Source organism: Coregonus lavaretus, assembly GCF_964263955.1.
Source record: "Coregonus lavaretus genome assembly, chromosome: 34".
Classification (NCBI taxonomy): domain Eukaryota; kingdom Metazoa; phylum Chordata; class Actinopteri; order Salmoniformes; family Salmonidae; genus Coregonus; species Coregonus lavaretus.
The window spans coordinates 31593086-31608738 of record NC_140021.1 but is presented as its reverse complement, the minus strand read 5'-3'; the positions used below and the strand labels follow the sequence as shown (position 1 = coordinate 31608738).

Below are 15653 nucleotides of genomic sequence, written 5' to 3'. Positions count from 1 at the left end.
CTGCTATAACAGCCTCCACTATTCTGGGAAGGCTTTCCACTAGATGTTGGGACTTGCTTCCAATCAGCCACAAGAGCATTAGTGAGGTTGGGCACTGATGTTGGCGATTAGGCCTGGCTCGCAGTCGGCGGTCCAATTCTTCCCAATGGTGTGTGATGGGGTTGAGGTCAGGGCTCTGTGCAAGCCAATCAAGCTCTTCCACACCGATCTCGACAAGCCATAATTGTTTATTATTATTTGTAATGTATTTTACCCCCATTTTCTCCCCAATTTCGATCTTGTCTCATCGCTGCAACTCCCCAACGGGCTCGGCAAGCGAAGGTCGAGTCATGCGTCCACCGAAACATGACCCACCAAACCGCGCTTCTTAACACCCGCCCGTTTAACCCAGAAGCCAGCCGCACCAATGTGTCTGAGGAAACACTGTTCAACTGACGACCGAGGTCAGCCTGCAGGCACCCGGTCCACCACAAGGAGTCGCTAGAGCACGATGAGCTAAGTAAAGCCCCCCCGGCCAAACCCTCCCCTAACCCGGACGACGCCTGGCCAATTGTGCGCCGCCCTATGGGATTCCCGATCACGGCCGGTTGTGATACAGCCCGGGATAGAATCCGGGTCTGTAGTAACACCTCTAGCACTGCGATGCAGTACCTTAGACCGCTGCGCCACTCAGGAGGCTCGACAAACCATTTCTGTATGGACCTCGCTTTGTGCACGGGGGTATTGTCTCGCGGAAAAGGCCTTCCCCAAACTGTTGCCACAAAGTTGGAAGTACAGAATTGTCTAGAATGTCATTGTAAGTGGTCTAGCCCGAACCATGAAAAACAGCCCCAGACCATTATTCCTCCTCCACCAAACTTTACAGTTGGCACTATGCATTGGGGCAGGTAGCGTTCTTCTGGCATCCGCCAAACCCAGATTTGTCCGTCAGACTGCCAGATGGTGAAGTGTGATTCATCACTCCAGAGAATGCATTTCCACTGCTCCAGAGTCCAATGGCAGCTAACTTTACACCAGTCCAGCTGATGCTTGGCATTGCACATGGTGATCTTAGGCTTGTGTGCGGATGCTCGGCCATGGGAACAGTCATTTCATGAAGCTCCGGACAAACAGTTCTTATGCTGATGTTGCTTCCAGAGGCAGTTTGGAGCTCGGTAGTGAGTGTTGCAACCGAGGACAGAAGATTTTTACGTGCTACACGCTTCAGCGGTCCCATTCTGTGAGCTTATGTGGCCTACCACTTTGCGGAGCCGTTGTTGCTCCTAGACATTTCCACTTCAAAACAACAGCACTTACAGTTGACCAGGGCAGCTCTAGCGGGGCAGAAATTTGATGAACTGACTTGTTGGAAAGGTGGCATCCTATGACGGTGACACGTTCAAAGTCACTGAGCTCTTCAGTAAGGCCATTCTACTGCCAATGTTTGACTATGGAGATTGCATAGCTGTGTGCTCAATTTTAAACACGTGTCAGCAACAGGTGTGGCTGAAATAGACTAATCCACTAATCTAAGGGGTGTCCACATACATTTGTATATATAGTGTAGCTACCTAGCTGGCAAACTTAGCCAGCCACACAGCTAAGTTATTTTTTCAATATTCGATGACGTCAACCGCCGGTATTCAATGGAGAGAGATGCTATGACATTTAGTGCATTGAATTCAAAACATTGCATAACCTGACAAAAATAAAATACAAATAAGAAAACAAATACAGTGTAGTGATATGAATACCTGGTCAACTAGTGGAACTAGTAAGCTAGTAAGGAAACCTGAGCTTAGAGAAAGAACTGAGCTACCCTAAACCGAGGTAGTTGTGATCAATATGATGAACCTGTATTCACATTTACGGGTTGAATGTAAAAATGACAAATCGACTTATTACTCAAGAGTAATTTAGCAAATTTTAACGTTTTCATTTGACTTAGAAAGAATAGGACGACATCGATTTCAAGTCAATTTAGGTATATACCTGAGCAGTGTTTTCAAAACATTCAGTACTTGACATTCAGTACAATCAGTACAACTTCATGACATTCACTTGACGTCCTTGTATCTATAAATGCCAGGGGTTTACGAAACATAACTAAAAGAAAAGCACTGTTTTTATTTTGTAAACACTAATGCAGATTTTATTCTACTCCAGGAGACTCACTCTTGCGATTCAGATTCTAGCTTTTGGAAATCACAATGGGGAAATACTGTTTATTATAGTCACGGGTCTAACCAGTCAGTTGGTACTATGATATTGCTTCATAAGTTTAGAGGAGATATTTCAGAGTCTTGTGTGTCCAAAGATGGGAGATAGGTTATATTGATCTCCAAAATAGATCATGCTTTTTTTTTATTATATGCAATGTGTATGGGTACAATTCTCACACCACAAATAAGACTTTATTTTTTGATCTTGCTGATAAGCTTACTGAGCTGCAAAACAAGTATACAAATGCATGGCTTATAATAGCTGGAGACTTTAACGAAACACCTGATAACTACTAGATAGATTTCCACCTAGAATAGCTCAAAGATCTCAATAGTGACATCACCTTATTTTGCAGTAAACTGACAGTGGATGATACATGGCGTTTCTTTAATAAAAACTTAAACGAATACACCTGGTGTAAGAGGTCAGATCCAGACTTGATCTGTTTCTCATTTCTCCCCCACTTGCACAGTATGTACAAGAAGTAAGTCATAAACATGCTCCTTTGACTGATCATAAAATGATAAGGCTCCCTATCATAGCGCAGCGGTCTAAGGCACTGCATCTCAGTGCTTGAGGCGTCACTACAGACCCCCTGGTTCGATTCCAGGCTGTATCACAACTGGCTGTGATTGGGAGTCCCATAGGGCGGCGCACAATTGGCCCAGCATCGTCCGGGTTTGGCCGGTGTAGGCAGTCATTGTAAATAAGAATTTGTTCTTAACTGACTTGCCTAGTTAAATAAAAGGTCAAATAAAATAAATATCAATATTATTGAAGTTAGAATGTTCTGAAAAATCCAGTGGCATTCGAGGATACTGGAAACTTAATAATTAACTAAATGATCAAGTCTTCAACAAGAACATAAAGAACTTGATCATAGACTCGTTTCATTCAAATGATTTAGAACCAACGCATGGAAGTAACTGGGAAATATTTCAATTGAAAGTAAGATCTATCTCCATTACACACAGAGAGGAACTAAAGAAAAAAACATGTTTGAAAGAAGATGAGCTTCACAATACATTGAATGTTCTTTTAGAAAACGATACCCTTTCAGCAGAGGAAGAAACAGACTTGAATACATCTCGGATAGAACTAGATCAAATGTACATTGATTTAGCTAAAGGGGCCTTTATTAGATCTAGAGCTAAATGGGTTGAGGAGGGTGAGAAAAACACAAGCTATTTTTTTGCTCTTGAAAAAAGGAACTACAAGAGAAAATCTCTTTCTGCCTTAAATATTGACAATACCTTGTGTAAAGACCCTAATATCATCTCTAGCTTTGTGTATTATTTCTATGAAAATCTGTATAAATCTAATTTTATTGAGATTGAATGTGAACATTTTATGACACATGTCCATGGTCATGTTCCAATTATTTCTGATGAGTTCAAGTCCATATGTGAAGATGAGTTTTCTATAGTAGAGATTAGAGATGCTCTTAAATCTATGAAAAAGGGCAAAGCACCTGGAAGAGATGGTCTTTCTGTGGAATTTTATTTACACTTTTGGGAACATTTAGACGGACCAGTATTCAACATGTTCCAAGAATGACTAGCTAAGGGTGAGATGATTACTACCATGAAACAAAGGGTTATTTCCTTAATACCAAAACCTGATAAAGATCCCCTTTTCACATTTAATTGGAGACCTATTACATTATTAAATTCAGATTATAAATTGTTAACTTTAGCATATGCTAATAGACTTAAAATGGGCCTAAACCACCTTATTAATGAAACCCAAACTGGTTTCATGAAAGGTCGCCACATCAGCTGTAACATTAGGTTAGTTTTAGACTTGATTGATTACGCTGATTCAATTGAATCAGAGGCTATTATTTTATTCTTCTACTTTTTTAAAGCATTTGATACAATTGAACACAAATTCCTAATACATTCGTTGTACACCTTTGGTTTCAGGACTAGCTTTGTCTCTGTTATCAATATGTTTTATAAAGATGTTAATAGTCCTATTATGATTAATTGTAACACATCAAAAATATGTAGTATTCACTGTAGTGTACGCCAGGGTTGCCCTATTTCAGCTTTCTTATTCCTTTTAGTTGTAGAATTACTATCTATTAGCATTTTAAACAACCCTGAATTAAAAGGTGTTTCAATACTTGGAAAAATAATAATAATATCTCAATTAGCAGACGAAACAGCTCTGTTTCTAAAAGACAAGGCTCAAGTTGCTATTGCACTTAATATTATCAAATCATTCTATTCTGCTTCTGGTCTGGAACTTAACTTAAATAAATGCTAAATATTATCCATACATAACTCAAATTACAAATCTGTTGAGAATATTCCAGTGAAAGATAATGTGAAATATTTAGGGGTGCACAGGGCGAAAAACCATATTGTCCGTCAACATCTTAATTTCTCTCAGAGACTAAAGAAAACCAAATCCATCTTTAATACCTGGCTCCAGCGTGACCTCTATTATTGGAAGGGTCTGCTCTATCCCTATTTGTAGCTGACCAAACCAACAAGGATATCAACAAACCTTTCCTAGACTTCATATGGAAAAACAAACAACACAAGCTTAAGAAGTCTGTAATATCAAACCAAAGAGCTGATGGTGGGCTTGAAGTACTAGATTTAATTGATATCAACAATCCCTTTAAAGTAAACTGGATAAAAAATATGTATATATATATATATATATATATATATATATATATATGCTTAGCTCTGAATCTACAGTACCAGTCAAAACTTTGGACACACCTACTCATTCAGGGGTTTTTCTATATTTTTACTATTTTCTACATTGTAGAATAATAGTGAAGACATCAAAACTATGAAATAACACATATGGAATCATGTAGTAACCAAAAAAGTGTTAAAACAAATCAAATATATTTTATATTTGAGATTCTTCAAATAGCCACCCTTTGCCTTGATGACAGCTTTGCACACTCTTGCAGAAGATAGCCCTATTTGATAAAAGACCAAGTCCATATTATGGCAAGAACAGCTCAAATAAGCAAAGAGAAACAACAGTCCATCGTTACTTTAAGACATGAAGGTCAGTCAATACGGAAAATGTCAAGAACTTTGAAAGTTTCTTCAAGTGCAGTCGCAAAAACCATCAAGCGCTATGATGAAACTGGCTCTCATGAGGACCACCACAGGAAAGGAAGACCCAGAGTTACCGCTGCTGCAGAGGATAAGTTTATTAGAGTTACCACACACATCTCAACATCAACTGTTCAGAGGAGACTGCGTGAAACAGACCTTCATGGTTGAATTGTTGCAAAGAAACCACTACTAAAGGACACCAATAAGAAGAAGAGACTTGCTTGGGCCAAGAAACACAAGCAATGGACATTAGACCGGTGGAAAACTGTCCTTTGGTCTGATGAGTCCAAATTTGAGATTTTTGGTTCCAACCGGCGTGTCTTTGTGAGACGCAGAGTAGGTGAACGCGATGATCTCCGCGTGTGTGGTGGTGCTTAGCTGGTGACACTGTCTGTGATTTATTTAGAATTCAAGGCACACTTAACCAGCATGGCTACCATAGCATTCTGCAGCGATACGCCATCCCATCTGGTTTGCGCTTAGTGGGACTATCATTTGTTATTCAACAGGACAATGACCCAAAACACACCTCCAGGCTGTGTATGGGCTATTTGACCAATAAGGAGAGTGATGGAGTGCTGCATCAAATGACCTCACCTCCACAATCCCCCGACCTCAACCATATTGAGATGGTTTGGGATGAGTTGGACCGCAGAGTGAAGGAAAAGCAGCCAACAAGTGCTCAACATATGTGTGAACTCCTTCAAGACTGTTGGAAAAGCATTCCCCATGAAGCTGGTTGAGAGAATGCCAAGAGTGTGCAAAGCTGTCATCAAGGCAAAGGGTGGCTACTTTGAAGAATCTCAAATATAAAATAGATTTTGTTTAACACTTTTTTGGTTACCACATGATTCCATACGTGTTATTTCATAGTTTTGATGTATTCACTATTATTCTACAATGTAGAAAATAATAAAAATAAAGAAATACCTTGGAATGAGTAGGTGTGTCCAAACCTTTGACTGGTATTGTACTTTTAATTTTTTATTAAATAAGACCCATGTATTTACAATGAAAGATGTAATATATTATTATTCAAATGAAAACAAAACTACTGAATTAGTTGTTAATTTCTTCATTCTCTCTGGTAAATTGTATATACACAAAAACAAATATTTGAAATCTGTCCCCAAATACAATATATTTCTACTTGAAATCCAATATTTAATAAAATCTCTAGAATTAGTCATTAACAAAATAAAAACGGTATTCTTACAACTCTCTCAAAGGTTTGTACATTTGTAACCCCTGACTTTTTTAATTTGAGGTACTTTAACTTTTGAAACTCAATTCATGTGTAGTGATTTTTATGAAATGTTATGTTTCTTCAGATAAAATATATGTGTAGTGATATCCTGTTTGTTTTTTGTTACTGTATTGTAATTTGAAATGTAATTTAAAAAAAGAAAAAAAAGATGCTATGACATGAATATGCATATCCATCTCGAGACAACTCTGTAAAGTGTTTTTTCTCAAAGTTGCAGGGATGTCACATGTCCTATTTATATCAGTACACTTAAATTATTATTTTTTGTTGTTGACCAAATTCGAAACGCTCACGTTGACCTCGATACGAGAACTCCTTGCTTGGTGGGCGAAACAACGAAAAAACGCCCCCTGTTGGAGGGAGACGGATTTTCTGCCGAGTTGGGCCTCACTTATCCTCTTCCTCTCTGGCTATACTAGCCATGATAGCTAGCTCGCTAGCTTTTCAGCAACTTTTGGGCTAACTAATAAACGCATACTTACAGCTTTCTTGGTCCCCGGTTCCGGTCGCAAGTTTGCTAATGTAATACGAGGCAAATTCTGCAAAATATCTAATGCCTTCCCACCAGGTTTTTTGGTAAAAGACATCGTCCTCTCCACATGCCAGTGTCACCCAAGGACAAAATCAGCCACCATGGATGTGGCTCACGTGAGGTAACGCAATCTGGCACATGCCGGAAGCGGAAGTACCATTGTCTCACTGATTTTTGGAACATCTGGATTTCCTACAGATTGATTGGATTAGAATATTGTCCTATCCATTGTGTTTACTAGTTAATGAATTTGTACTGCGCTCGCTCTCTGACAAACTGAAGCCCGCGACTTAGTAAACATACTGTACCCTCATAACTATCGCAAATCGTAGGGCCAAAGGCGATACAAATTGAACGTTTTCTTCCCATCCGAGCATACATCGTCAATTCTGTTGTTGAATGCCAGCTGCCTGCACGTTGTATGTGCGGTAATAATATGTCAGTGCCGTTGCCTGCTATTGTACCTGCCGCTCGGAAAGCCACTGCAGCGGTGAGTGAGGGATGTTTGACAGCGAGCATTGAAGGCAACATGCATGTTGTTGCAGACAATAACTTGCTCTCACATTTTAGTCTCACTTACGTCTGTATTCCCAGTAAATGGCCCCATAGTGGGCAGCTAGTGTCAGGTGTTTTAGTGTAGTGTTGTAACAAAAGCCTACACAGTAGCTTGCAGGTGGAGGGTTGACACCCCAAACCTAGACCTACCAGCCATTGACATTGAAGTGTTGTCAATAAAGCTAACCACATTGTGCATTTATGTTTCTGTTTTGCATTGCAGGTGATATTTCTTCATGGCCTGGGTGACACTGGGTATGTGCAGTACAGCTCATTCATTTCATCCCTCATTCTACTCCTGCCACTCACCATTGACTCAAGGGTTATCTGTCATATTATTTCCATTTACTGTAGTCTAAAGCTCATAAGATATATTTTGCTTTTGTTCAAAGTCATGGCTGGGCAGAGGCCTTTGCTGGGATCCGGACACCACATGTGAAATATATCTGTCCTCATGCGTGAGTACCTCTGTGGACAAGCACGCCTCCTGTATTTGGAGAATGTTGATGATAGTGATTATTGATTACATGGTGTTAATATACACATTTATTAATGACATTGAAACTTTTTTGTTATTTTTATTTTTCAGTCCAATCAAGCCTGTTACATTAAACATGGGCATGTCCATGCCCTCCTGGTAAGAAGTCAAGTTTATTAATTTGATAAAAAGAAGGCAATATCAAAGAACAGTAGCCTATTTGGGTTAATCACTCCCCTCTATGTTATAGGTTTGACATCATCGGATTGCAAACAGATGCAGAGGAAGACGAAGCTGGTATTAAACAGGCATCAGAGAAAAGTGAGTCTACATTGTTTGGCTGTAGCTGCACTAGGGCATACAGTATGGTGAAGTTTTAAACTGTATGAACCTGAGCTTGATTCTATTTGAACTTGATTTCATTGAGTGCTTCCTCTCTTCTCAGTTAAAACGCTGATAGATCAAGAAGTGAAGAATGGAATACCATCCCACAGGATTGTTATTGGCGGATTTTCTCAGGTAGACTAGCCTATGACAACAAAAAACTGTAAAACAACACTGAAATGTACTAAACTTAGTGGTAAGACACAGCGATAAGAATTATTTGTGTGCTTTGGTGTATACAGGGTGGAGCGTTGTCTCTCTACACTGCTCTCACGTCCCAACAGAAGCTGGGGGGAGTGGTTGCTCTCAGCTGCTGGCTCCCTCTACGGCACTCCTTCCCTCAGGTATAAGCTATCCTGCATTAGAAGTGTTCTGTGGTGCACAAAGGTTATACATAAGATCCATTCTATTGTTTTGGAATGTAACCAGTCTATTAACTTGTTACTTTACCAAACCACACAAATCAACAATGTTCAAAGTCAATTCCTAGACGTCGACCAAATCATTCTAGAGACGTTGCAAGTCATAGCTGATTTGAAATGTAACCCTAATTTCGTCCTTTCTCAGGCGTCGGCCAACTCTGCCAACAAGGAGATGCATGTCCTGCAGTGCCATGGCGAGGCGGACCCTCTAGTGCCTGTAATGTTTGGATGTCTTACTGTGGAGAAACTGAAGACCCTCTGCAATCCATCCAACATCACCTTTAATACCTATCCCAGAATGCCTCACAGTGCCTGCCCTGAGGTTAGTATGGTTTGCACAGCAGCTGTGAGAAGTCTATAATATGGTTTAACCTAGAAGATTGGCTCTTTTTGAAGACTTTGAACATGCATAATGGAGTTTATATGAAATGAATGTATTATATTTTGTGTAGTAATACTTGTCTCTCTTGCGTCCTACAGGAAATGATGGATATCAAGCAGTTTATTGAAAAGCAGCTTCCTCCAATCTAAAGGTTAGACCTACACACCCACCGCCATCAGAGCTCATTGAAGGTGACTCCTGTGATGCTCCATAGACTGTCTGAACCACAGACCTCACTCAATAGAACCTGCTGCTAACTCTGGCTGTCAGAGACATAGTCATAGACAGGCCCTATGGCTAGCTAGAGACAAGCCAAGGAGAGGGACATCATAACTTAAACTATTGTATTCTCTGCTGGAGCCTGGTGGAATCTTCAGTATTTTAATCTGTTGCCAGTTGCCAGTACTGTTGTTGGTGTAGCTATTTGCTATTGAAAAGCCATCTCTTCCAGGGAATACATGTGTTGGGAGTCTTTTTTTAATTGTATGGTTTGAAAATATGAATCTTAATATGTTGATTTGTTATGGGGAAATAAAACCCTGACTATAATGCAATAGTAAAAGAAGACTACAATATACAATTATTGTGCTTTATTCGATTTGTAGGAATTTAAAGCCATTTTCTGTTAATTCAATACACAAATACAGTATATGAATAGTCACATACTATTTATTTCATACATGTATATTCCTTTTTACGTTTTGAATCAGAAAAAAAATAGGACTAAATTAGCATCACAGTATTCATATCACAGGCAAGATCTTTTTCCAGGTATCAGCTCACACTGTACGTAAAAAGTGACTATTCTTTGAGAAGAGCTGAAAGCACCACAATTTAATATCAATTGTGTTCAACTGCTGCACCATTTTTGGAATATTTTACTCAAACTATGTTGAAGGTGTAGTGGTAAACGATCTAATGCCAAGGCACTTTCCCATGTCTTCTTAACATTAAGTGAAATTAGGTTTCACTAAAAAGAACTGAAAATGCTTTAAGTCTGACAATATACCTACACACAAATGCAGTGCTAACAGATACAACATGCTTTCCCCTCATAACACTATAGAAAAGTGCAATGTCAAGCGCTAGGCAATATAAAAATAAAAATATATTTGGAAACATCTTGCAATCTGAAACCGAATATAGCGTATGTTCTTGCTCGCTTCGAGGATTTTGGAAAGCCAATATTTAAGGTAATAAACAGTGGTTACACCTTAATAAAGACAATTTTGTAAATGGAGCCTATTGACCTGTTAATCAATAAACATGTGAACTGTAACTGAAAGCTGGACCTAAAATTCCTTTGGATAAGATACACAAGTGTCATCTAAAAGCAATGTGTAGAGTGATTGATGGAGAGTGAGAGTCTATGGCTCTGTGGCAGGAGGTGGTTCTTCCAGGTTCTGCAGCAGATCTGCATACGCTGTAGAGTTCATGTAGCGTGGGTATGAGTCTCTCTGCATCAGCGTGTAGATCTGCTGCTGGGCGTCCTCAAACGTGTGGGACGTGGGCTCCAGCATGTTCTTGTTGATCACGTCTCGAACACGTGAGTCCAAACTCACCTGGAGAAGTAATTAAACAACCATAGAAGTTGAATAAGATCAGTAGTGGTCTAATGAATAACTATAGTAAGTCAGAAGAATGTGGAATCTAGAGTGGTCTTGCTAAGTCACACTAATAAGAATACTCTATGGAGAAAACATTTTAGGCTGGCAGCTATAAATTTGCACAATTATAGGCCACTTCAGTCTCAAGAAAGGCCAAAGCAGTGTAAGCTCACCTCTTTAGGGGAGAGGATGGAGATGAAGTCCTCATAGATCTGTCGTACCTTCTCCTGCACCACCGTTTTGTTGGTCTCCTTCTTGAGCTCCTCGCAGGCCAACCAGAACCTAATGTTCTCTTCACTAAACTCTGTCCTCAGGAACTGTTGGAAGCAGCCCCGCCCTGCAGGGCTCTTCATCAGCCTCTCAAACGACATGGTCCACGTTGTCGCATCCTCCAGAGTAGGCTTGGGGCTTCAAAAGAGGGACAATGCTCTTTATTTCATACAATAGACAGAGTTGAGAATATTTAATGTCAACGTTTCAGCTCTAGCTCCATATAATTACATATAGAACTCACAACATTACATTACATATAAGTAATTTAGTAGGATCTCTGTGTCTAGAGATCCTATTAAACAGTCTCAACTATATCCCCTCTTCTTGTTTATCCTATACTATGTAGCTAACCCTATAGGGGATAGTCACTGTGTAGTGTTGTTACCTGTCATCACAGTTTGCGATTCCCTCTATCCTCTCATAGATGCTTCTTTGAATCCTCTCATCCTCCTTCATAACAGTCAGACTGAAAAACAGTGAAAAAACAAAATAGAAAATGTACTGTATGTACAATGTAGGGTTTTCAGCTATTGTCAATTGGTGTGGTGGGTAGCAGATAGAAATCATGTTGATTGTTCCAAACTGTGAACAACAGTGGTGGCAGGTGCACATGTCCCGGATGCGTGAGCTCTGCATGGAGGTCTTGCGTAAACACTACTGTCATCCAGTCCTTAGAGATGTGCTGTAGTTAATTTAAACACCTGGTCTAGCAGTCACCTGTAGCCTAATTAAAAGGCAGGTGAGAATCCACCACATCTGTGCTCCCTGGCCACACACTGTAGCTCTGCGACAATTAGCACAACTTAACTGAGGTTGATGTGAAGACAGGGACTATTCCCACTCCCTGAGGTGTGAATTTCCATGCTCTTATTCTGCACATAACAGGTAGTGCTGTCCTAAGAGAGCAGTCAGAAGAAGAGGCATAATCCTTGCTTATGTATACATCTATAACTCCAAAACATAAATGTCCCTGTGGGTTTTGTCCACAGAGACTGTGTGTAGCTGGCAGATGCTCCGTTTTTATGCCTCTATTTGTGTCCTGTGCAGAGTATAATAAACAGTGCATTCGGAAAACATTCAGACCTCTTTACTTTTTCCACTTTTTGTTGCGTTACAGCCTTATTCTAAAATTGATACATTTTTCCCTCATCAATCTACACACAGTACCCCATAATGACAAAGCAAAAACAGAAATACCTTATTTACATAACTATTCAGACCCTTTGCTATGAGACTCGAAATTGAGCTCAGGTGCATCCTGTTTCCATTGATCATCCTTGAGATGTTTCTACAACTTGATTGGAGTCCACCTGTGGTAAATTAAATTGATTGGACATGATTTAGAAAGGCACACACCTGTCTATATAAGGTCCCACAGTTGACAGTGCATGTCAGAGCAAAAACGAAGCCATGAAGTCGAAGGAATTGTCCGTAGAGCTCCAAGACAGGATTGTGTCGAGGCACAGATCTGGGGAAGGGTACCAAAAAATGTCTGCAGCATTGAAGGTCCCCAAGAACACAGTGGCCTCCATCATTCTTAAATGGAAGAAGTTTGGAACCACCAAGACTCTTCCTAGAGCTGGCAGCCCGGCCAAACTGAGCAATCGGGGGAGAAGGGCCTTGGTCAGGAAGGTGAACAAGAACCTGATGGTCACTCTGACAGAGCTCCAGAGTTCCTCTGTGGAGATGGGAGAACCTTCCAGAAGGACAACCATCTCTGCAGCACTCCACCAATCAGACCTTTATGGTAGAGTGGCCAGACGGAAGCCACTCCTCAGTAAAAGGCACATGACAGCCCGCTTGGAGTTTGCCAAAAGGCACCTAAAGACTCTCAGACCGTGAGAAACCAAGATTCTCTGGTCTGTTGAAACCAAGATTGAACTCTTTGGCCTGAATGCCAAGCGTCACGTCTGGAGGAAACCTGGCACCATCCATGGTGGTGCCAGCATGGTGGTGGCAGCATCATGCTGTGGGGATGTTTTTCAGCGGCAGGGACTGGGAGACTAGTCAGGATTGAGGGAAAGATGAACCGAGCAAAGTACAGAGAGATCCTTGATGAAAACCTGCTCCAGAGCGCTCAGGACCGCCGACTGAGGCGAAGGTTCACCTTCCAATAGGACAATGACCCTAAGCACACAGCCAAGACAACGCAGGAGTGGCTTCGGGACAAGTCTCTGAATGTCCTTGAGTGGCCCAGCCAGAGCCCGGACTTGAACCCGATCGAACTGCTCTGGAGAGACCTGAAAATAGCTGTGCAGCTCCCCATCCAACCTGCCAGAGCTTGAGAGGATCAGCAGAGAAGAATGGGAGAAACTCCCCAAATACAGGTGTGGCAAGCTTGTAGCGTCATACCCAAGAGGACTTGAGGCTGTAATCGCTGCCAAAGGTGCTTCAACAAAGTACTGAGTAAAGTCTCGGAATACTTATGTAAATGTGCTATTTCAGTTTTTTTATTTTATAAATGTGCACACATTTATCAAAACCAGGTTTTGCTTTGTCATTAAGAGGTATTGTGTGTAGATTTATTAAAGAAAAAAACAATTTCCAAAAAAAGTCAAGGGGTCTGAATACTTTCCGAATGCACTGTATGTAGGTTGCTCCAGAGCAGAGGCGTCATGCCTATAGGGGGCACAGAGGCACGTGCCCCCTCAGAGTTGTCCTATAAAATAAATAATAAAAATGTGTTTCATTTTTTGTTTGTCGTTTCTCTGTAATACTACTAGCCACCTAGCAATTTTATGAAGTTGGCTTTAGCTAGCCAGATAGGTTCCCAATCTCCCAACCTCATAACTAGTTACCAAGAAGCCATTTCAGGCAATCAATCAAGCTAGAGTAGCCAGCTTGTCTAACTATATTAGCTGGCATGCCTGCTGGCAAGGTTGGTAGACTTTAGAAAAGCAATTACTAAATGTACTGAATAGGACTCACATTCCTTTCAATATTGTACCCAGATTTGAGCAGAGATGCAGATAAGCATATTTAGTTTCTTTAACAAAATAAACAACTTGATTGCAGGAAAGACAGTTTCAGGTGTTTGAAAAAAGCACAATTCTCCAACTTTCCGACTGGAGTCCCCCTCCAGACCACTCCCCAGCCATCCTCACGTACTTTGTGCCCCCTCAGATTTTTGGGGTGCATGACGCTGCTGCTCTGGAGTGCAGAGTTTTGGTATAAGCATGGTATAGAATGTCAGTAAAGTAGGTATGGTCTGAGTCCCAAATAGCACCCTATGGGCCCTAGTCAAAAGTAGTGTGCCATATAAGGAATAGAGTACAATTTGGGACACGGGCCCTTACTATGGATAGTATAGTGGTACCTACCAGGAGCAGCTGCAGCAGCAACACCAGCAGAAACAACAGGCATTGGAGGCATTGGTGGGCATGTTCCCCATCCTGTGTTGTGATTGGAGGACACTGGCCGCGGTTTCCTGGTGCACCTGCATCTGTCTCACCCGCTCTGACCCCATGGGCTGCAGACCAAGACACACAACACCACGCTGAGGTTGTATGTGAGACAGACTGGACACTCGATTTGGTTCAGATATGCCCACATAGAAGGCAGGCATCAGTCATCCATCCGTATACTTGTCTACATATCTTCTTGTAGATGACATTGATGGAGTGAAAAATATGCCATTTTAAAGACTGGTACAACATCTTGAAACCATGGGAAAATAGTAGCCTACTGAGGGAATCCCCACGGTATGTCGTCACATCAGCTCGAGCGCGCATGTCTTGCGGAATGCTCTGACCACTTCAACAGAACAGAATGATCCCTGCACGAACTTCTTTTCACTGTCAAAGCTATAACTTATTATAGCGAGAAATTATTACATAAACATATATAAGCTATTAAACGCCTATTACCAAGCCTAACATTTGCAGGATCAAAGCATTATATCGCGCTCTGGGATGAGAAAGACAGTGGTGCGGTAGTGATACAGACAAGGCGTTGCTACCTCCATCCTAGCATCCTCGGATACAACACAGATGGAGACTTGGGGGTTAGAGCGCACTTTTTAACCATTTATTAGGTTAATCAAGATTGAGAATAATTTAAACGAAATACTGTATGCTGACATACAGTATAATAACGCATAAGGTGTATTTTTCTTTCAAGATGGAGAATATGGCATCTGATGATCTGATGCAAATTATGACTACAGCATCAATAAATAAATAAATGACCATTAAATTCGGTAGCTATATCCAAAAGATAGAACGAGATTGTCAAGAAACCATGCTGGCAATAATTCTCTAGTCTCCATAATTTGCCATCTAGATTGCTGGTGTTGAATCTAATTAACATGTTAGCATTCAATTGTAATTCAAAGAGGAAGTTCCAATATAACTGTACTCACTGTGTCACCATGAATGCCAGAATACAGGTGATTCTTGCCTCAATCACATCTGTCTGCACTGGGTTGCAACTGACCAATTCGTTTGCTCCATGCGCATGC

The 15653-nt window shown here is 40.8% G+C and overlaps 3 protein-coding genes across 4 annotated transcripts in view; 1 reads left to right on the top strand and 2 right to left on the bottom strand.

Annotated features, from left to right (window-relative positions):
* Positions 1 to 7148, bottom strand: part of LOC311109450 (large ribosomal subunit protein uL15m-like) — a gene marked incomplete at its 5' end in the record, with an annotated part of 25537 nt that extends 18389 nt beyond the window's left edge. The window contains one exon of the mRNA XM_084152350.1: positions 7044 to 7148. Within this exon, the coding sequence (XP_084008476.1) occupies positions 7044 to 7148 (105 nt within the window). The remainder of the gene's footprint in view (positions 1 to 7043) is intronic.
* On the top strand, positions 7136 to 10591 carry LOC311109451 (acyl-protein thioesterase 1-like). Of its 2 annotated transcripts, none has more exons than XM_084152352.1 (9): positions 7136 to 7214; positions 7872 to 7903; positions 8041 to 8106; positions 8238 to 8285; positions 8377 to 8447; positions 8572 to 8645; positions 8753 to 8854; positions 9078 to 9254; positions 9413 to 10590. In XM_084152352.1, the coding sequence occupies exons 1-9, from the start codon at positions 7161 to 7163 to the stop codon at positions 9461 to 9463; spliced, it is 675 nt and encodes a 224-aa protein (XP_084008478.1). In that variant the 5' UTR covers positions 7136 to 7160; the 3' UTR covers positions 9464 to 10590. The 2 variants fall into 2 exon arrangements, with proteins under 2 accessions (XP_084008478.1, XP_084008477.1); XM_084152351.1 differs by lacking the exon at positions 7136 to 7214 and adding an exon at positions 7235 to 7583 and having other exon boundaries at positions 9413 to 10591.
* Positions 10546 to 15653, bottom strand: LOC311109452 (regulator of G-protein signaling 20-like). The gene is made up of 5 exons (XM_084152353.1): positions 15555 to 15653; positions 14515 to 14663; positions 11580 to 11660; positions 11095 to 11329; positions 10546 to 10876 (listed from the first exon to the last, which is right to left on the bottom strand). The coding sequence occupies exons 2-5, from the start codon at positions 14658 to 14660 to the stop codon at positions 10682 to 10684; spliced, it is 657 nt and encodes a 218-aa protein (XP_084008479.1). The 5' UTR covers positions 14661 to 14663; positions 15555 to 15653; the 3' UTR covers positions 10546 to 10681.

Coding starts and splice junctions, on each gene's coding strand:
- LOC311109451 (XM_084152351.1), top strand. CDS start 7,515: ATGTGCGGTAATAATATGTCAGTGCCGTTGCCTGCTATTGTACCTGCC. Junction 8,448..8,571: donor TAAACAGGCATCAGAGAAAA/GTGAGTCTACAT, acceptor CTCTCTTCTCAG/TTAAAACGCTGATAGATCAA. Junction 8,646..8,752: donor TTATTGGCGGATTTTCTCAG/GTAGACTAGCCT, acceptor TGGTGTATACAG/GGTGGAGCGTTGTCTCTCTA.
- LOC311109452 (XM_084152353.1), bottom strand. CDS start 14,660: ATGGGGTCAGAGCGGGTGAGACAGATGCAGGTGCACCAGGAAACCGCG. Junction 11,330..11,579: donor ATCGCAAACTGTGATGACAG/GTAACAACACTA, acceptor CCTCTTTTGAAG/CCCCAAGCCTACTCTGGAGG. Junction 10,877..11,094: donor CCATCCTCTCCCCTAAAGAG/GTGAGCTTACAC, acceptor TTACTTCTCCAG/GTGAGTTTGGACTCACGTGT.